The sequence below is a fragment of the Rhinatrema bivittatum genome, chromosome 1 (genome assembly GCF_901001135.1).
Source record: "Rhinatrema bivittatum chromosome 1, aRhiBiv1.1, whole genome shotgun sequence".
Classification (NCBI taxonomy): domain Eukaryota; kingdom Metazoa; phylum Chordata; class Amphibia; order Gymnophiona; family Rhinatrematidae; genus Rhinatrema; species Rhinatrema bivittatum.
In genome coordinates, this window is record NC_042615.1 from 291445655 (window position 1) to 291467401 (window position 21747).

General features: G+C 42.9%; 1 protein-coding gene across 1 annotated transcript in view; it reads left to right on the forward strand.

Annotated features, from left to right (window-relative positions):
- ANK2 (ankyrin 2) overlaps positions 1-21747 on the forward strand; it is a 573506-nt gene that overhangs the window by 292117 nt on the left and 259642 nt on the right. Inside the window, 3 exon segments of the mRNA XM_029608082.1 lie at positions 885-983; positions 1789-1887; positions 6595-6792. Of these exon segments, the coding sequence (XP_029463942.1) occupies positions 885-983; positions 1789-1887; positions 6595-6792 (396 nt within the window).

A 21747-nucleotide genomic window follows, 5' to 3' on the forward strand; every position in this document is an offset into this window, starting at 1 on the left:
GCAAGTGGGTGCATACTTGTGCGCCCCCTTGCCGAGCCCAAGGGGAGCCCCGATGGCTTTCTCCGTTCCCTCCAAGGCCGCTCCCAAATCGGAGCGGCCTTGGAGGGAACCTTTTTTGCGATCCCCCCCATCTTCCCCTCCCTTCCCCTATCTAGCCCACCCCCAGCCCTAACTAAATCCCCCCTTACCTTTTGTTTCCGAAGTTATGCCTGCGCCGGCTCGCCATCCCCGGCACAGGCCGCTGTGCCGGAGGACTCGGGACCACCCCCCTGGACTCGCCCCAGACCTCTGCCACGCCCCCGGACCTGCCCCTTTTTCAAAGCCCCAGGACATACGCGCGTCCCAGGGCTTGCGCTCGCCGCCGAGCCTATGCAAGATAGGTTTGGCGCGCACAGGGGCAGCTTTTCAGGGGTTACGCGCGTAACCCTTTGAAAATCTACCCCTATGAGTTCAGCTTTAAATTTATTTAAAAGCCCATCTGTACAACATTTGTAAAGTACAAATCCCCTAAGCCTAGAAAAACAGTACACCTGCTACAAAACGTTTTGTGTCAGATCTACATGAAACGTTACCAATGATAAGAGTTAAACTAACTTTTTTGATGAGGGGAATGGATTGTTGTATTGGCAAGTAAGGACTCTTGTGAATATTTTGTGCATTTGTCTACAGGGAGGCACACTGTAATAAAGGGGGAGGCGTATCCTCATTCTGTGTCTTACTACTAAAGATGCATTTTATTTACAACTTAGCTCGGCGTTTTTTTTAAATTTACATTATTAAATGTTAGTGCTGTGAATTGCAGATTAATTATTATTTACTGATTGCAGCAGTACAAATAAGATAGTAACAGCTTTGTGAATTTGTCATCTTATGGACCTTTACAGAAGGGTTTTACGCCTCTGCACGTTGCCGCGAAGCACGGAAGCCTAGATGTGGCAAAGCTCCTCCTGCAGCGTCGCGCCTCACCTGACTTCGCTGGCAAGGTACAAAATGTGCACTCCCAGGGATTCTTGTCTAGGGATATTTGAAGAAAAAAATATGCTTCAAAGGAAATTGTCTATAGATTTATATTAAATACACAAATTTCTGAAGCCCTTATGTCATCACACCTTATATAGCGAGACATGAAAACTGCAGTGAAAGAGAGGTTGTTTCATGTTAAGAACAAGGCGATGAACATGGCCTCCACTGCATTAAACCATTCAGATTATAAAACTGCTGTTGCATGTACGTATCATCTACCTTTACGAGACCAGAACCCTGTATTTTTTTACCAGAGCCATGAAATAAGTTATATTTTACTACCCTATATGGCTTTCCAGCTCTAACTCTTAGCTTATGATAGCCATAAAATATCTTGTAGAATTAAGAGGATTTGTACAAAGTATTTGTCCTCTTTTTATGGATGACTGAACATCAGTAACATATATTTAGAGCAAGATCGAAGGCAGTGCTATGCATGGTAACAAAAAAAAAAGATTTGCTCCTCGCAGTATGGTAAGTCCATCGAAGTATGGTGCATGGGCACAAATGGGTCGACACAATTGGTTGCAATTGGTTCTAGAATGCTTACACCCCTTAAACTACCCAGTACTAATAGCTCAGTTTTGTTTTTTAAGTTTTTGTCCTTAAGTGCCTAACTAGAGAGCATTGTCTGTAATCATGCGTTATCCGAGTTTGGTTAATCATTTAACATGCCTTTTACTTAGCGTCATTCCACCATCTAATGGCAGCTAGGGCACAGCTAACAATGACTTATTGCTGTAACATAACCACGCCCCTTTGCAGAATGGCCTCACTCCACTTCACGTTGCTGCTCACTATGACAACCAGAAGGTGGCACTGCTGCTGCTGGAGAAAGGTGCTTATCCCCATGCTGCTGCCAAGGTGAGAAATCTCACAGTGCACCCAATGCCACCAGCATTGTACTTTGCACAGTTATATGTTTTTAAATTGCTTTGTGAGTTTATGCTTGCCTGAGAATGTAGGTCGGTAACTTCTTTCTCCAAACACATCCTTTCTTTTTTTCTGAAAAAAAAAAAGCGGGAGGGGGTTGTATCATAATATAGAATTTTCCATTTCGGCGAGCTTTAATTACAACTGTAAATTCCTGGATGTGTAATAACATATAGCTGATGGCTATTGAGAGCTTAGTGGAATCCATTACCTAGACCACTGAGATTAATGAGAGACACAATACAGAAGTGGTTTATCTGGCTGTTACAGGTACACTGGGGACTTAAGGGTAAGGGACAATAATTTAAGAACTTGAAGGTTATTTTAAGGACCAGGCAAAACCCAATCAACTTATCCCAGCTCTTTTGTGTTCATGTTGAGTTGATAAGTTATCAGTGAATTTTTCCCATGATTGCAAGATACTATGGTAAAAAAAACCCAAACCCCATGAAGTTAGGAGATATTTTGATTGTTTATATATTAATACATAAAGCTCTATAAGATGGGACTGAGACAGCTTTATTTTTCAGCATTTTTGGGGTGCAGCATTTTATTCTTCTTAAGCCAGACTGTGCAGTATCCATTGATCTTTTATTTCTGTACTTAGTCTGAATATTTTCCTTTCGCCAGCCTTTAGGTCTGAATTTTCAATGTACATAAATCCATATGCATAAAACCATGCTTTTTTGTGCATAAACGGCGGTTATAAACTAACCCAGGGCTTATTGTCCATAAAAGTATGGATGTAACCTGACTATATCCATATTGTTATGCAAACTAGGGAGCGGTGTTCCGGGGAGGGTGGAGTTGGGGTGAAGTTGGAATGTATGCACATACTTTATTTATTTTAAGAAATATACATGTAACCAGGGTTGGATTTAAGATTTTGACCCCCATAGGCAGGGTTGGAGAGCAGGGGGTTAGAGATTCTGGAGATCGAAAAGGGGGGGGAAGTTCTTTTCCCTTCGCCATCCCCTAGAGCAGTGGTTCTCAACCTTTTTTCTATCAGGACACACCTGAGAGATGACGCTCACATGCGTGACACACTGACCACATGACCATCATGGGACTTAATATAAGCATATGCTCTGTATCCATAGGAGTCCCCCAGCTTCCTAACAATGGGTGCAGAGCAGAACTAAGACATTTCCTGGACAACTCACCGTACATAAAAGACAATCTGATTCTGGTGGAGGGGAGATATGATACAGACCTTTAAGTACCTGAAAGGTTTTAATGATGCACCTTCGACAAACCTTCTCCTTTGGAAAAAAATCAGTAGAACTAGGGCACACGAAACGAAACTCCAAGTGGGAGGACTCAGAACCAACATCAGGAAATATTTCTTCATGGTGAGGGTGGTGGATGTTTGGAATTCCCTTCCAGAGGAGGTGGTGAAAACAAAAATGGTGAAAGATTTCAGAGAGGCATGGGATAAACACTCTGGATCCCTAAAGGCTAGAGGATGGAAATTTATTTATTTTTATTTTATTTTATTTTAATTTTTTATATACCGGCATTCGCGATGGGAGTCGCATCATGTCGGTTTACAATTAACAGGGATGAGGAAATGAGGAAATGAGAAAATGAGAAAATGAGGAAATGAGGAAATGAGGAAATGAGGAAATGAGAAATGAGGAAATGAGAAATGAGGAAAAGAGCACATGGGGATAACTTGCTAGTGTGGCAGTTACTACCCTTAATCAATATTGTTGATGCAACTCATGTATTTATTTAAAAATTATTTAAGTATTGCCAATGCCTAACAGAATACATCTTCCTAAGTGATTTACAACACAAATTCAAACAATTTATATAAATAAATACAAAGGAATTAAAATTAAAAATTAAAAAAATAATTAAAAAAATCAGTTCTATTAAACATTCTTTCATCAAGCAGGTTTGCTCTCTGCTTTAACAGCAGGGGGAAAAGAGGAAAAGGGGAATTATTTTCAGACAGCAACCAACAAGGACATTAAATTTTATAGTCTGAGAAATCAAATAAGCATGAGGGGAACTTGCTGATTCAGCTGTTACTGCCCTTAACCAATAAGCCTTATACTTGTGATGTAACTCTAACATTGCTGTCTGCTTCAACAGCAAGAGATAAGAGATAACGGGGAATTGGACTCAGACAGCAACCAACAAGGACCCTGACTTTAAAGGTTTGGGAAACAATTAACTTGTATGGCATGGCAGATGCCACCCCCTGATGCTACCATTATAGGAGAGACCTGACCTGACCACCTGTATATGGTGCGGCTGATGCTACCATAAGCTTACTGGGCAGACTGGATGGATCATTTTGTCCTTTTCTGCCATCATTGCTGTGTTTCTATATGTTTTTATCTTAATAACAGCATCACAAACTCCCTCTACTACCAGGTGCATTCTAAAATAATACAAACAAATTTGACTCTGTACATGTCTATCAAACCTGCCATACCTCAGCAGCACAAACTCCAAGAAATGAAGCAGCAATAGCCCTACCCATGAAAAGGTAGCAGTTCACCACCAGTGCAATATAATATTGAGAAAATACAACAAATAAGGCTGATAGAAACCTCTAGTAAAGTACCTCATCTCAGTACCTCATCTCAGTACACATATACAGATCTGCCTTCTCCAAATATAGAATAAAAGACCACAAATTACAAATGTGGAAGCAAAACTTGGAATGGAAATCCCGAAACCACCTTCTGCATGCAGTGCAAAACTGGAGACTAGAAACAAAAATATATTTTCTCCTACACTAAGCAAAGTTCAAAGAGAGAATAAATGCATATTCTCAAAACTGACATAGTATGGCCCTTGTACCCAGTCACTCCCCTCCATGTACCCATCATCTCTCACTTCTCCCAGCTACTCAATCATCCCTTCACATGCTCATATCCCTGTCCAACATTCCCAACACCCTCACCCCACATCCTCTTCCCCGTGCTCCCTCTATCCCCTGCTCAACTCTTTCTGCTCTTCCCTCTCCCCTTCCCTACCCAGAATACCTCTGACCACCTCTTTCCTACCCCTTCCTGCTCAGCATCCCCCACTCCCCACTCCCCTTTCCCCCAACCCAGCCACCCCACACCTCCATCTCTCCACTTCCATCTCTCTTCCGTGCCCAGCAGCCCCCCAACCTCTCCCTCCTCCACCTCTCCCTACTCAGCAACCCCAACCTCCTTTTCCCCCACTCCTTTCTCCCTATCTTCCCACGCCTTCCTGCCGAGTGCATTTCCCCCTCCTCCTGGCTCCCAGCCAACAGAAAAGACTTCCGTCCAATCCAGAGTCTCCCTGCCTCTTTATCAGCAGCAGATGAGGGCAAGAAGCATTGAGGAGAGGAAGATGAGGAGGCAGCAGCAGCGGACCTACAGAGCACGCACCTTTCTCCCTCATGCTCCTGCTTTCACATCAGGCTCCATGGGATGAAGAGAGAATCAGCAGCCTCACTGCCAGGCCAGGCAGAGAAAGATAAATTTGGTGTCCTGCCAGGCCCATATGAACAGGAGTTGGTGATATCACGCTCTGATCTGGGTGAAGGAGGAGGGCACAGCCTCCCACTGGCCAGGAAAAGGAGAAGGAAGCAAGAGTAGCTTCTTGTCATAAAAAGAAAGGTCAGCCAATTCCTGCCCAGACTGATGAGAAAAGATCAGTCCTCTGCTGGATCTGCGAAACACCTCCCGGGACTTTGCGACACACTAGTGTGTCCTGACCCTCCTGATGAGAACCACTGCCCTAGAGTACCATAGCCGCACCCCTTTGGACAACAAGAGTAGATGCCTCCTTGGCACAGTTACACTCCTCCATGGCCCGAATATTTGGGGCCTGCAGAAGTTTGCATCTTAGGCAGTTGCCTGTGTTGCCTATACCTAAATCTGGGCCTGCCAGTAAGTTAAGCCATAAAAGCTATATCCTCAGTAGGGGAGGTGTGACTTTGTACAAGTTAATCTGTGCACATATGGGACCAATTACCCAAGTATTTTCAAAGCAAATGTATGCATATAAGTTCACTTTGAAAATGTTGGCTAAATCCTACATATACTAGTTACACACAGACTTTAGCTCTACCTGAGCAGTTATAAAATTACGTTTTTAATGTCTACTGTGAGTCTACTGAGACCAAGAAGTATAAATAGTAAAAAGAACCAACTTCAAAACCCAAAAAAACATATCCCAAAGGGTCAAGGACCATGTTCTAAACTTTGAAGGGGGTAATTTGCAAAGCCTTTTATGCACATAAATGGCTGTACTAAAATAGCCCAGGGCATGTAAAAGTATATGTGCAACCCGGTTTATATGGGTACCTTTCCACAAACTGAGCAGAGGGTTCCAGGGGGCAGAGTTGGGGTGGAGATGATGATTGCTTGCAAACATTACGCTATCCGAAGAGGAGATGAAGCTTAATGCAAGTGAAACGTGCGTGTATGCTCAGCCATGTGCCTGAGGAGTTTCCAAGTGGACTTACGCTTGTAAGGTTGCTTTGGTAAAGTCTGCCTGCACAAGGCACACACCGACTTCACTGCTATGCGGACTGTTTGAAAATTAACTTCTAAATGAATGTGGTTAATGAGTGTCCCTCAAATATTTTCTAAACTTGAAAGATGTTTTTCCCTAACACACTTTATGTTGGATGCTTGCTTTTAGAATGGCTACACCCCACTGCACATCGCTGCCAAGAAGAACCAAATGCAGATCGCCACTACTCTGCTCGACTACGGAGCTGAGACCAACATTTTGACCAAGCAAGGAGTAACGCCACTTCACCTGGCTTCTCAGGAAGGTCACGCAGACATGGTGGCACTTCTTCTGGATAAAGAAGCCAATATTCATGTGGGAACAAAGGTAACCCCTTTGGAATTGTTCAAGAGTACAACATGCTTGTGGCACGAGTATCCAAAATGAATTCTCGCAACTTTCACCAGAAAATTAATGGAATTCTCACTAATAATATAATGTATCAGCCTTGTAATTCTACGTGTGTGGCACTGGATGGAAACAAGAAGGTTAGCCATCACTAGTATTAGTCCAGAAAAATGTAAAAGCTATGGGCCAGATTTTCAAAGGGGTACGCGCGTAAGATACGCGCGTACCCCCCGAAAACCTGGCCGAAGTACCCCTGCGCGCGCCGAGCCTATGTTGAGTAGGCTCGGCAGCGCGCGCAAGCCCCGGGATGCGCGTACGTCCCGGGGCTTTCCTGGGGAGGCATGTCGGGAGGTGTGTCGCGGCGGCGCGTCATTTCGGGTCGTGGCCACGGGCGTTGTTCTGGCCCGGGGGCATTTCAGGGGCGTGGCCAAGGCCTCCAAAATGGCTCCTGGGCCTGGGAATCGCGCGCCGGAGGCCGGCCCGGCGCGCGCAAATTATGCCTGCTTCGGGCAGGTGTAACTTGTACAACAAGAGTTGGGGGGGGGTTAGATAGGGCTGGGGGGTGGGTTATGTAGGGGAAGGGAGGCGGAAGGAAAGTTCCCTCTGAGGCCGCATCGATTTCGGAGTGGCCTCGGAGGGAGCGGAGGCAGGCTTGCGCGCGCCGACACCGGATTTTAATGGATACATGTGGCTATGCGCATATCTATTAAAATCCCGTGTACTCTTGTTTGCGCCTGGTGCGTGAACAAAAGTATGTGCGGGCGCAGATTTATAAAATCTACCCCTATGAGCAGGAATGGAATCAGACTCGTCATATTGCTTTCTTTTTCTCTTATTTTTCTTTGTGAACTGGTACATACTGTATATGTAAAACTGTATGGTCTTATTGCTCTAGAATTTACTTGATGATTCTATTCTAAAGATTATCAGTTAAAGTTTAATGCAGGTATTTATATTGGAAAACACAAAAATAGTTATGATTTTCATCCGGTAGTGTGTCCGGTAGTGATGTACATTTAGCTAGGTAGAAAATTATAGATAATCCTACTTAAGAAATCTCAGGGAAGAAAAGCATATGTAAAAATAGTCTATTGTACATGTGGTATCACTAGAGTTTACTGTTTTGCATATACAACAGTGGAAAGAATTTGATATATTATCCCAGTAATAGGAATAAGGGAATACCAGTGCCAAATCTTTTATGTTTTTTTGTATGAATCTTTCCAAGAAGTGATTTTATGGTGACGTTTCCAAGCGGTATGATGGCAAAGCACTTGTATTCCTGCAAGGTTCTTAATACCATTCTTAAGATCAACGATGGGGCTAGAAAGGACCAGAAGTGGAGCTTTCTCCTGGGTGGCAGAGTATTCCAAAAGAGAAAAGATTAGAGTTAGTCCATTTGAATTTTAGATTTAGTTTTATATGGATTTTTTAATTTAGTTTTTGTAAATTAAAAAAGTCTGCTATATCTTTTATAATGGGTAATTGCTGCTGTTTAATATTTTGACTTAGGTTTATTATGTATTTTATTGTTGTTTTATGTTTGGTTCAAGTTATTTATATTTTGTGATGTTTTTTCCTGCTTTTTTGTTTCTCGGAGGCCAACTTATTTTCCTGCAATTTTTTTCACAGATGGGTCCTCCATATGTAAAAATGCCCATAAATGATGATGCTTTGGCCTCTTGCTTTTTTTTTCATGTGTAGTGCCCTGTTGCAAAAGAGTTCACAAATTACCCCCTTTTGTAATGACTAAATCTTTACAATTCTGAGTTAATAAGCAGCAGCAATGCAATATCATGCAAAGCTGCTCTTTAACTCAGAATTCAGTGAAAATCAGCTTGCAGATATGTCCTTGTGGGCCAGTTTTTACCTCTATGAAGTGAAGTTCTCTTTTTTTCAGCTGACTCTGGATCTCAGGTTCTTGTGCAAGTTTTCTCTCAGCTGATTTGCACGGGTAGAAAACATCATTACATTCGTTTATTTGTGTCACGCTTTTCTAGCTGAGGAGTTCAAATTGTTTTCCAGCAAAAAATTGCGGCATTACATTACAGTCAGTAATAAACTATAGTTAGGTGTGCGAACGAGGCTGCTAACCTGCTGGAAACCCCACCGGTTATTACATTGACTTCTAAGTTTGTTTTCAGTCTGCCTTACTTTATGACTTTAGTCAGTTTTAGATTTAGATCTGATTTTATCTGATTGTTTACCATTGAAGATATTGTAATTTCCCACCTTGAGGAGTTTTTTTTGGTCAGGCAGTATATAAATGTAAAACTCAAATTCAGTTGTCCTGGAAAGGAACATCCTGCATCTTATTAGGCCCAGCACACTGGGGTATGTTTCCAAACACGAGCAGTTGAGTGGTTGCATAGGATTTTAGATCACTATGTTCATCATGCACACAAAAAGTAGTGCTATTAGACATTTAAAACCTCTTGGTCTGAAGTGCTCCCTGCGGCATGTTTTGGGTGGAATTGGAGAATAGATTGTATTTTCACATTTACGCATGTTGTCTTCCTTTGAAAATTCTACCCACTGAAAAAGCAGGTGGAAAAGTGCATGGGTACTTTATAACTATGGCAATTTTCAACAGAAAAGAATCTATGTATTTTCCATTTGAAATGTAGTGAAAAGTCCACAGCTAAAAAAAAAAAAAAAATACCCATGGATTTTGAAAATTGCTCCTTAAAGGGCCAGTGCTGATTTTCCCACTGAGAATGATGGGATCTGCCTTTTAAAACTTGTTTTGGCTTACCGAACTCCTGCATTACCCTATACAGCAATCACACTCTCTGCCTTATGCTAACATGTGCCTCTAATTTACTTTTCATTCACAAATGTACAGCCCTTCCCACTGTCACGCTTAGCCATACCACTCACTCTTCCAAGCTGCAGACTTTCCACATGCATGTAAACCTCTCAACTCAACCACACAACACTTATCCATGAGACTGTGAGCCCCAAAGACTAACAGAGATAAAAGGACCATACACTTTAGAGATGTGCAGTCATTTAAAAATCACTAGAAAACACAGACATTTTTATGTCATTGTGGGCCGGATTTTAATAGCTACGCGCAGGCAACTGCGCGCATGTTATAAAATCCTGGGTCGCCGCGCACAAGGGGGTGCACACTAGTGCACCTTGCACGTGCCGAGCCCTAGGGGAGCCCCGATGGCTTTCCCCATTCCCTCCGAGGCCACTCCGAAATCAGAGCATCTCGGAGGGAACTTTCCTTTGGTCCCCCCCACCTTCCCCTCCCTTCCCCTATCTAACCCGTCCCCCAGCCCTACCTAAATCCCCCCTACCTTTATTTTATAAGTTGCACCTGCCTCCGGGCAGGTGTAGGTTGCACGCACCGGCTGACGGCCGGCCTGTGATCCTGGGCACAGCAGCAAATGGCCGATGTGCCTGGAGGCTCCAGCCATGCCCCGCCCCGCCCCTGGACCGCCCATGCCCCGCTCTCACTCCACCCCTTTTTTCAAGCCCCGGGACATACGCGTGTCCTTGGGCTTTATGCGTGCCACCAGGCCTTTTGAAAATAGGCCCGGCGTGCATAACCTCCCCCTACACGCGTAAATCCGCCTCGATTTACACACATATTTATTTATTTATTTAAATTCTTTTAATACACCGATGCTCAAGACGAAGGTCTTATCGTACCAGTTTACAGCATAACCAGGGGTAACCAATTAAATAGAAGAAAGAAAGTTACAATGAACAGGGATTTACAGTACAGGAGAATTAAGAGCGAAAGAAATTAGTTTAACATAACTCTAAAAAGTGTAAAGTAAGTAACAATCAACGTATGATACTAGCTTAGACGATGGCCTAATATGTAAAATTGAACTGTGGCAGGAACGATCCAGGAGAAGGGGGGGGGGGGGGAACTGTGAAAAAATAAGGGGTGTGTGTCTTCGCTAGTTGTGGAGTGACCCATCAAGGGAAGGCTTGAGTGAACAGCCAAGTTTTCAGTTTCTTTCTGAAGGAGAAAGGGCATTGTTCCTGGCGAAGTTCTGGGGGAAGTAGATTCTATTGATATGGTCCAGCAGTGGACAAGGCTCGTTTCTGAATGGAGGTGTGACTAGCGGATTTATTAGGGGGAGCCTGCAGAGATCCTTTGTATGCCGATCTGATCGGTCTTGTGGAAGCGTGGGGTTCTAGTGGTATTTTGAGTTGGAGTGTGGATTGATGATAGATGGTTTTGTGGATGATGGACAGGGTCTTGAACAGTATTCTATAGTTGATGGGTAACCAGTGTAGGTTTTTAAGGATTGGTGTGATGTGGTCCTTACGACGCGTAGGCTTTGAAAATCTGCCCCTTTGTATGTCGTTTTCCAATGAATAAAACACATGTTCATTTTGTGTTACTGTTGAGTTTTAGCATGCACTAAAATTATTTAATACGTGTTACATTTTTTTAGTGTTCCCTAAATGGTTTTAGCATTTTATGAAACTCAAAAATGAAAGTAAAATAAAATAAAACATATTTTTTTCCATATATGCCCCTATTTTAAAACTAACATTGCCTATGATTTGATTATCAAATGTGCCATAGTCCTACTGAGCAATTATAGTGTCTTATAGCAAGCAGTTCTCTATCACACAAGATAACCTACATATGAATCATTCACATTTCCCCTTTTGCACCATAGCAATTCCTCATTTAGATCTCCCACTCAAATCTTTTTGGCCATAGACACTATTGTACAAATTAGGTCATACAGCACCTAACATCACATGCTAGAAATACAACAAAAATGAAAACTAGATTAATAAAAAGCAGAGGAAACTATATCCTCAGTCTCATCCTGAAGGGTTGAGGAGACAGTGATGCTGGTAGGCTGTGACTGGTTCTCTCTCCTCCTTTTCTGGGTCTACCTCTGCACCTTCCCCTGCTGCTTGTACAACAGAATAGAAACCATATTTAAAACAGCAAGTATTTAAGTCCTTCCTTGAACAAAAGTATTGTGGTTGCCATGTTAGTCCTCTTGAATATATAGAAGTATGCGTCATCAAACAATTTATAGGAGATATGTCTTTACTGGACTCATTTACTGCATCTGTAATAACTTTCGGAGGCTATGCTCCCTTAATCAGGGCACTAATGAAACCGGGTATGTAAAGGGAATTTTAGGAGAATACAAAATGCAAAACATTTTGAAATTATGATGATCTAAAACTTAGAAACAAACAGAAAATAAGAACAGAGACTTTCTCACCCATTATCAGACATAGGTTCTTTCTATCAATCCATCCAACCCTACTGCAAGCTGTAACAGCATATGCAGACTACTAACAGGCCAATAGTCAGTAGGGCATTTAGTGGACAAGTTATCCGACTAAGGTTAGCTGGATAATTTGTCCTGGATTTTCAGTGGGATAAACAGCCCACCAAATCTCCCTGATTAAAGTTATCCAGCTAACTTTAAACATAACCAGATATTCTTTTGAATATGGTCGGTAATGTATAAAGTTATTCAGTACATTCTAAAAACTAGAAGCTCTAAACTGGCCTAGTACTAGATAATCCATAAAAAGTAGGAACAGCAAAACAAAACCAAGTTAATCAGGTAAAGAGCTGCAATCAAAGTAATGTTAAATCAGCAGTACTATTGGGTGTCAGCAAGCCAGGTATGTGTAAGACCTCTTATCAAAAGAGGTTCCCGGGTCCACTCATCATTCCTCCACGGCCCATTAGAAGTAACAGGAATGAATACTTTTCAAGACAATATTTTGTTGCAATTTAAAAACATTCCTTATAGAGTCATATAATTCACAGTAAATTATTATTCAATCAATATTCAATTGCAGTTAGCTGAAAATGTTTATAGATAACCAGCTTTATTCAAAACAGTATAGCCGGTTAAGTAGCAATTCACTTAAAAAAAACCCCAAAAAACTGATAGCGGGTCTACAGGCCCGAACCAGAACCCCCTCTTCCCGTCTATGACAGTTCCTAACAGCCTGGGACCACCTCCCAGAGCCACCACATCTTTATTTCCCAGTGGCAATCGTATCCTCTCCCCCACACCCACACTCCCGTTCCTGGCTTTTTAAAAAAAATATTTGTTTCTCCAGGACTCCCCTCATCTCTCTTCCCTGTCCCTATCCCTCCCACCCCATCCCATACCTTAAAATAGATTGTCAGTATATCCTGGATTGCAGCAGTATCCTACTGCGATGGAAGCCCGGCATGTTTGCTTCTGCTGTGCTAGGCAGAATATAGCCGGCTAAGTGGCACGTTATCCAGTCACACAAAGCCGGATAACTTTAGACCTACTCTGAAGAAAGTCTAAAGCTATCCCATTAGCCTAGCTGGATAGACCCGATATCTCTTTTTTATCTGACTAAATTATAGCCCCATAACTACCTATCCATCTATAATTTAGCCGAATAAAAGGCTGAATATGCCACATTTGCTATTTAGACGTTTAACTTTTGAGTTATCCATCTATGTGGCTTTTGAATATGATCTCTTGAAGCCTAGCTGATTCTGTCCTTTTTAAATCCAGTGTGAGCGCGCTGATTGTGAGGTCTTTAAAGGAGTGATCTTCATTTGAGAAATGTTCACTTACTGAGGTGTCATTCTGTTCTCTGTAATACCTATTTTTTTGTCTGTGGATGTTTGTTGTTTTTAATTTCCGTCTTGTTTCACTGACTAGCACCCCTCTTCATATTTTTTTTCACCTTGGATCATATATATATATATATATATATATATATATATATATATATATATATATATATATATATATATATCTGGCCCAGCTTGTTTTGTGGAATCTTGCATGATTTTGTGTCATCTTCTTCTGTTTGGCTTTCTGTCTGAAGTTACTCCTCATTGTTAGCTGTTGCCAGAATTCTAGAACAGGGGATGCAGAGAATATTTATTTTAGTAATTCATCCTTTAATAGTAATAGATGTAGATCTTTTATGATTTTTCTTTGCTCTTCTAGCTCTGGGATGTATGTTATTTGAATATTACGCACTCTATGGTTCTCCTCTGCTTGTCATGTACTAGGTTTTCCCAAGGTGCTTTGAGTAAGGGTTTGATATTTTTGGAGATTATTTTGGGGTGACAGCACTTTTGTTTGAAGGATTCAGTTAGTATTTTGGAATGTTTATCCTTGTCCTTTCGGTCAGAACTAATACAGAAAGACTAGGGCTGTTCAGCTTGGAGAAGAGACGGCTGAGGGGGGATATGATAGAGGTCTTTAAAATCATGAGAGGTCTAGAATGGGTAGATGTGAATCGGTTATTTACTCTTTCAGATAATAGAAAGACTAGGGGGTACTCCATGAAGTTAGCATGCGGCACATTTAAAACTAAACGGAGAAAATTCTTTTTCACTCAACACACAATTAAACTCTGGAATTTGTTGCCAGGGGATGTGATTAGTGCAGTTAGTATAGCTGTGTTTAAAAAAGGTTTGGATAAGTTCTTGCTATTAATCAAGTTGACTTGGAAAATAACCACTGCTGGGTTCAAAAAAGGTTTGGATAAGTTCTTGGAGGAGAAGTCCATTACCTGCTATTAATCAAGTTAACTTAGAAAATAGCCACTTCTATTACTAGCATCAGTAGCTTGGGATCTTCTTAGTGTTTGGGTAATTGCCAGGTTCTTGTAGCCTGGATTGGCCACTGTTGGATGCTGGGCTTGATGGACTCTTGGTCTGACCCAGTATGACATGTTCTTAGAATCCAAATTTAGGATTTTAGGAAGTAAGCTGAAATCCAGATCCTCCAGGGTGGCCTTCTCTGAAATGCTCCCTGTTCCACATGCAGGTCCCCAGAGACAGGCAGAGCTCTGAAGTCTCAATGCGTGTGTAACCCCAACTCTGGGTACAGACTCCTACCCGATGAGGCCATAAAGATATCTGTTGTTCTCATGGGGACAGGAACCCTCCCAGGCTAGCTTGAACATTGACTCTTCCTTTCATGGCCTGGATCCTTGGTCGAGTGGAGGGGGGAGGTAACTCCCAGGGCCGCAAATGCTAAGGGTGGCTTCTTTGTCTACTTTTATTATTTCCCTGGGGCAACCAATGTATGTCTGTCCCACAGCACGTTAGGTGTGCCAAAGAAAGACTGGAGTCACTGGGTTAGTGTGCAAATGAATATTTTCTGATGTAAATGATGAAAACTGGCACAATCTTAATTCACAGCAGCACAATGATTTCTCTTGTCACAACTTCCTCCTCGATCTGTGCAGAAAGGTCAAACACCAGCCAGGGGAATTTCTACCCTCCATGGGTTTGAAAAACTAGGATCCCCAGGAGGGCAGGGTGACCTTTTGATGGGAAGAACCACCCCTTCCAACTCAGAAATGCCCCTCCTTTATCTGCATACATTTTATTCAGGTAGTGACCCACCTAGGTGAAATATATCACGTTAGAGGGGCAGAAATATAAAACCATGGGGTTTTTTTGGGTAACTTGAAAGTTATCTGGACAAACCACTTAGAATATGGACCTCCATGTGTTTTTGTTTAATTTATTTATTCAATTTATTTTCCACCTTTGAGACATTTTAGAGTGGATTACATTCAGGTACTGTAGGTATTTCCTTGTCCCCAGAGGCCTTCCAATCTAACGGAGTCGTTCTTTATTGTGCGATGGGCAGTTATTGCATGCTTTAGGGCGTTGTCACACACGATAATGCCCTACTGCACTTGATATCGGCCGCATCAGGGTGGTACAATTCAAATGGGGGAAGGGGAGGAGTGTGGGCAGGGTTTGGGTGGTGTTAGGACCCACTAGCCCTGTGGGCGATAACACCACCTTTTCCCGTGATGCTATGGAGGCGATAGTGTGCAGTGCGGTCAGCTGCATACTATTGCCCCCCACCCTTTTTCTGGCCGGGGCTCATCGTTCTGCTTTATGTATAGCAAAATGATGTATCTGGGCCTAGGTTTGTACTTGAGGCAATGGAGGGTGAAGTGTCTTGCTCAAGGTCACAAGGAGCAGCTGTGGGATTTGAGCCCTTGCTTCCCTGGTTCACAGCCCAGTGCTCTAACCACTCGCTACTCCTCCATGTAAAAGAGTGGCATGAGAAGACACGGTTAGAGTCGGAAGGGAGCATGCAAGGGAGAGATCCAGGGAGTGCTCATAAAGGCGCTGGTATCTGGCCACTTTCTCACCTATAACCACCTTGTAGTATAGGCACCACAGTGACTGCACCACAGCTTGCTACTGCCTCAGAGCTCACAGACATGAGCTCTGCTCGCAAACCAAAAAATGCTTCTGAGGATCAGGCTCCTCTTCAGCTTCAAGCACCAGAATTCCTACAATGATTTTTGGCCACACTGAACAATGTTAGCGACAGTAAAGATCTCTGTCCTTTTAGAAATACATTTACCTTTTAAAATGCTCAGGTGTGTATCACTGTGTTTCGTCTGTTACCTCCTCCACTCTCTGTAATTCTCTTCCTCTCTTCTACTTCTCTCCTGTCCTGTTGGTGCCTTGTGAATGCTTTATTTGTATGTTTGGTGGGGGCTATTAGGGAGCCAGGGTGTTACTTGTATTGCTGCCCTGTGCAAGCAATTACCGTGCTGCTCCCCTATTGTCTCTAACGGAGCCCTTCTCTGGCTTTTTATTTCCTCCAACAATGACTTTGAATTGCCAAGCATTGCTTACAGGTGTGGTAGGGTTAGATTAAGTAGATTAAGACAACCAGATTCCTGGTGGATGAATTGGGAATACTTGTTCCCTGTAGTACCAGCAGTGAATGAGCAGTTTATTATGGGGTGAGAAAGAGGGTTGTTGTCCAATGAACAGTCCCCATGGAAAATTATAATAATCTACTCTCAAAATACACCTAAAAACACATTCTTTAAATTTTATTACCACAAAATATTCCAAACCCAATTTTAAAAAAGCCTTAAGACTGGCAGGTATGTCCTGAGTACAAAAGAATTAAATATGCACCAGAAAAATTCTAATAAGTCAACAAAATCCATCTGTTAGTAACTAAATATTCTGTGTGGGAGCTGTGTCCTGATCAGAGATTTTGAAATAGGTTCCAGAATATTTTTCACTGATGAGTTGTTAATTAATTAATTAAAAAAAAATAGCCTGCTCTATTTTACTTCTAGGCAGGTAACAGTGTAACATACATAGTCTATCGTTAAGATAAAACTATAAGACAACAGACATAAAAAACCATCAGCAAAGACAAAACTAAATAAACGGCAGAAGCCACAGCAATTTGACAATATTATTTTCTCACAGAAAAACTGCAGGGAAAAATAATGCAGCAGGGCCCTAAAAACATGTGCTGGCTGCCCACTTTGTATGGGGCCACCATCATTTAAAAGGGCCTTAAGACCTGAAACTACATCCCCCGCAAGGACCTACTCTCCAGGTGGAGCATTGTCCTCTCACATCCAGGATGGTGATTCGATTATTAGGAATGTAGATAGCTGGGTGGCTGGCAGGCATTAAGATCGCCTGGTAACATGCCTACCTGGTGTGAAGGTGGTGGACCTCACGCGTCACCTAGATAGGATTATAGACAGTGCTGGGGAAGAGCCGGCTACCGTGGTACGTGTGGGCCCCCAGGAAAATGTGGGATGGAGGTTCTGGAAGCCAAATTTAGGCTCTTAGGTAGAAAGCTGAAATCCAGAACCTCCAGGGTAGCATTCTCTGAAATGCTCCCTGTTCCACGCGCAGGTCCCCAGAGGCAGGCAGAGCTCCGGAGTCTCAATGCGTGGATGAGACGATGGTGCAAGGAAGAGGGATTCAGTTTTGTGAGAAAATGAGAAACCTTTTGGGGAAGGAGGAGTCTTTTCCAAAGGGATGGGCTCCACCTTAACCAGGGTGGAACCAGGCTGCTGACACTAATCTTTAAAAAGAGATAGAGCAGCTTTTAAACTAGAACAAAGGGGAAAGCCGACAGTTGTTCAGCAGCGCATGGTTCAGAGTGAGGTATCTTCAAAGGATACTAATGAAGTATCAGAGTTAGGGCATCTCAACACCTGCATGAGACTAAATGCACAATCGAATATGGGTAGAAATCCCTTGTGTGTTGGGGAAGAGTATTCTACCATCCACCTGGCCAAAATGATGAAACGGACAGTGAAATGCTATGAGAAATTAAGGAAGCTAACCAAACTGTTAGTGCAGTAGTAATGGGAGATTTTAATTACCCCAGTATTGACTGGGTAAGTGAAACATCAGGGCATGTTAGAGAGATAAAGTTCCTGGATGGAATAAATGACAGTTTTATGGAGCAATTGTTCAGGAACCAATGAGAAAGGGAGCAATTTTTTATATAATTCTCAGTGGATTGCAGGATTTGGTGAGAGAGGTAACGGTGGTGGGGCCGCTTGGCAATAGTGATCATAATATGATCAAATTTGAATTAATGTCTGGAAGGGTGACAGTAAGTAAATCCATGGCTCTAGCGCTAAACTTTCAAAAGGGAAACTTTGATAAAATGAGAAAAATAGTTAGAAAAAACCTGAAAGATGCAGCTACAAAGGTAAAAAGTGTGCAACAGGCATGTACATTGATAAAAAATACCATCCTAGAAGCACAGTCCAGATGTATTTCATACATTAAGAAAGGTGGAAGGAAGAGAAAACGATTACTGGCATGGCTAAAAGGTGAGGTGAAGGAGGCTATTTTAGCCAAAAGATCTTCATTCAAAAATTGGACAAAGGATCCATCATAAGAAAATTGGATCAAGCATAAGCATTGGCAAGTTAAATGTTAGCCATTGATAAGACAGGCTAAGAGAGAATTTGAAAAGAAGTTGGCCATAGAGGCAAAAACTCACAATAAAAACTTTTTAAAATGTATCTGAAGCAGAAAACTGTGAGGGACTCCGATGGATTGTTGGATGATCAAGGGGTTAAAGGCACACTTAGAGAAGATAAGGCCATTGTGGAAAGATTAAACAATTTCTTTGCTTCGGTGTTCATTGAAGATGATTTTGGAGAGAGACCCATTCTGTAGAAGGTTTTCATGGGTGATGATTCAGATCAACTGAACCAAATCACGGTGAACCTGGAAGATGTGATAGGCCTAATTGACAAACTGAAGAGTAGTAAATCACCTGGACCAGATGATATACACCCCAGGGTTCTGAAAGAACTAAAAAATTATATTTCAGACCTATTTCAATTAATTTGTAACCTATTATTAAAATCATCCAATGTACCTGAAGATTGGAAGATGGCCAGTGTAACTCCGATATTTAAAAAGGGATCCAGGGGTCATCTGGGAAACTATAGACCGATGAGCCTGACTTCAGTGTCAGGAAAAATCGTGAAAACTGTTATAAAGAATAAAATCACAAAACATTTAGATAGACAAGGTTTGGTGGGACACAGCCAACATGGACTTACCCAAGGGAAGTCTTGCCTCACAAATCTACATTTTTTTTGAAGGGGTGAATAAACATGTGGACAAAGATGAGCCAGTAGATGTGGTGTATTTGGATTTTCAGAAAGCATTTGACAAAGTCCTGCATGAGAGGCTTCTAAGAAAATTAAAAAGTCATGGGATAGGAGGTGATGTCCTTTTGTGGATTGGACACACAAAAAGACAGGAAACAGAGAGTAGGATTAAATGGCTAGTTTTCACAGTGGAAAATTTAAACAGGGATCTGTACTTGGACCAGTGCTTTTTAATAGGGATGTGAATCGGGCTTCGGACGACTGAAAACATCGTTGATATTTTCAAAAACGTCAGAAATCGGGGGCTCCCCCAAAACGATAGGAAAACCCCACGATATTGATCGTGGGGGTTCCCTTATCGTTTTGGGGGAGGGCGGGAAAAAGGCACACAAAAATAACCCCTAAACCCACCCTGACCCTTTAAAAGTAACCCCTTAGCTTCCCCCACCCTCCCGACCCCCCCAAAAAACTTTGCCCTTACCATGTGACAGGGTATCTGTGTCATTGGCCGGATCCTGTCACATGGTAGGAGCACTGGATGGCCGGCACCATCTTGTGCTCCTACCATGTGACAGGGGCTGACCAATGGCACCGGTAGCCCCTGTGACATAGTAAGGGCAAAGCCTATCGGCGCCATTTTGAATACTGGCAGCCGACGGTCCGAGTGCAGGAGGTCGCTCCCGGACCCCCACTGGACATTTGGCAAGTCTTATGGGGTCAGGAGGGTCCCCCAAGACTTGCCAAAAGCCCTGGTGGTCTAGCGGGGGTCCGGGAGCGATCTTCTGCACTCGGGCCATCGGCTGCCAGTATTCAAAATGGCACCGATAGCCTTTGCCCTTACTATGTCACAGGGGCTACCGGTGCCATTGGTCAGCCCCTGTCACATGGTAGGAGCACAAGATGGCGCCGGCCATCCAGTGCTCCTACCATGTGACAGGATCCAGCCAATGGCACGGATACCCTGTCACATGGTAAGGGCAAAGGGCCATCGGCGCCATTTTGATTAGTGGCAGCCGACGGCCCGGGAGCGGGAGGACGGCCCGGAGCGGGGAGATCGTGGGAGCTCGCTGCTGGGACCCCCACTGGACCACCAGGTACCTGTAAAAAGTTTTTGGGGGGTCGGGAGGGGTCGGGGAAAGCTAAGGGGTTACTTTTAAAGGGTCGGGGTGGGTTTTTTGTTTATCGGCTCTGGCGCAGCCGATAAACAAAACCGTGATCGGTCCCGATTGAAAAAACCCCACATGTGAATCGGAACCGGAATCCGAACCGATTCCGGTTCACATCTCTACTTTTTAATATACTTATAATATGGAAAGGGGTTAGATGAGTGAGGTGATCAAATTTGCGAATGACACAAAATTATGTAGAGTAGTTAAATCTCAAGCAGATTGTGATGAATTGCAGGAGGACCTTGCAAGATTGGAAGATTGGGTATCTAAATGGCAGATGAAATTTAATGTGGACAAGTTCACGGTGATGCATATAGGGAAAAACAATTCTTGCTTTATTACACAATGTTAGGTTCTGTCTTAGGAGTTACCATCCAGGAAACAGATCTAGGGATCATAGTGGATAATACATTGAAATCGTCAGCTGAGTGTGCTGTGGCAATCAAAAAATCAAATAATGTTAGGATTATTAGGAAGGGAATGGCAAATAAAACGGAGGATGTCATAATGCCTCTATATCGCTGCATGGTGAGACCACACCTTGAATACTGTGTGTAATTCTGGTCTCTCCCTTTTTGTCTCCTCCTTTCAGAGGGGATAATTTAATGCTTTCTCTATCTTCTTTCTCACTGTCTGCTCTCTTCTGCTCCTCTTCTTTTTTCTCTTTTCCTTTTCTTCTTTTATTATTCTTCCTCTTCTTGACTGCTTTCCATTCCCATTTCTTCCTCATTTCTGCCCTCTTTCTCCTATACTCCCTCCTACATTCTTCTTCCCCTTCCTCATATATTATCACCCTGAATTCCACCCTCCTCCTCAAATCCAGAGTTCTTTCTCTCACTCCATCCCTAGTCCTCTCCCCCATTCCAAGACCTTTTCCTACCTCTCAAAATGAATCTTTTATCCCTTTCCCTCTCCCACTACCCAATAACCAGACTTCTTTCCATCTTCTTCCATCCTCATTCCTTTGAATCTCACCTTCCCCCATCCCAGGCATTCTCTTCTCCCTGTCCCCCATGACTTCAGTGTCTGGTCCTCAGTGTCTGGTCCTTTTTCCACTTCTCCCTGCCTCTCTTCCCCCTTCCCATCCTGAGTCCTCACACCCCCTTCATCCTTTGCGCCTCTCCTATCTGCCTCCATTCCAGGTTTAATCTTCTCAGTCCCCAGAAAGCTAACCTTACATTCCTTCCCACCAACTAAAAAAAAGTTCTCCCCACATCCCCCTTCCCCCACCCCTGGAAAACTCTCTCCCTGAAAGCTCATACCCCACATCACCTCTGCCCCAGAATTGTCTCTCAGCATTCTCCTCCGTACCTGAAAGCTCTCATAGTGTTTTTCTTCCCCCACCCAGAAGCTTTTCCTACATTAT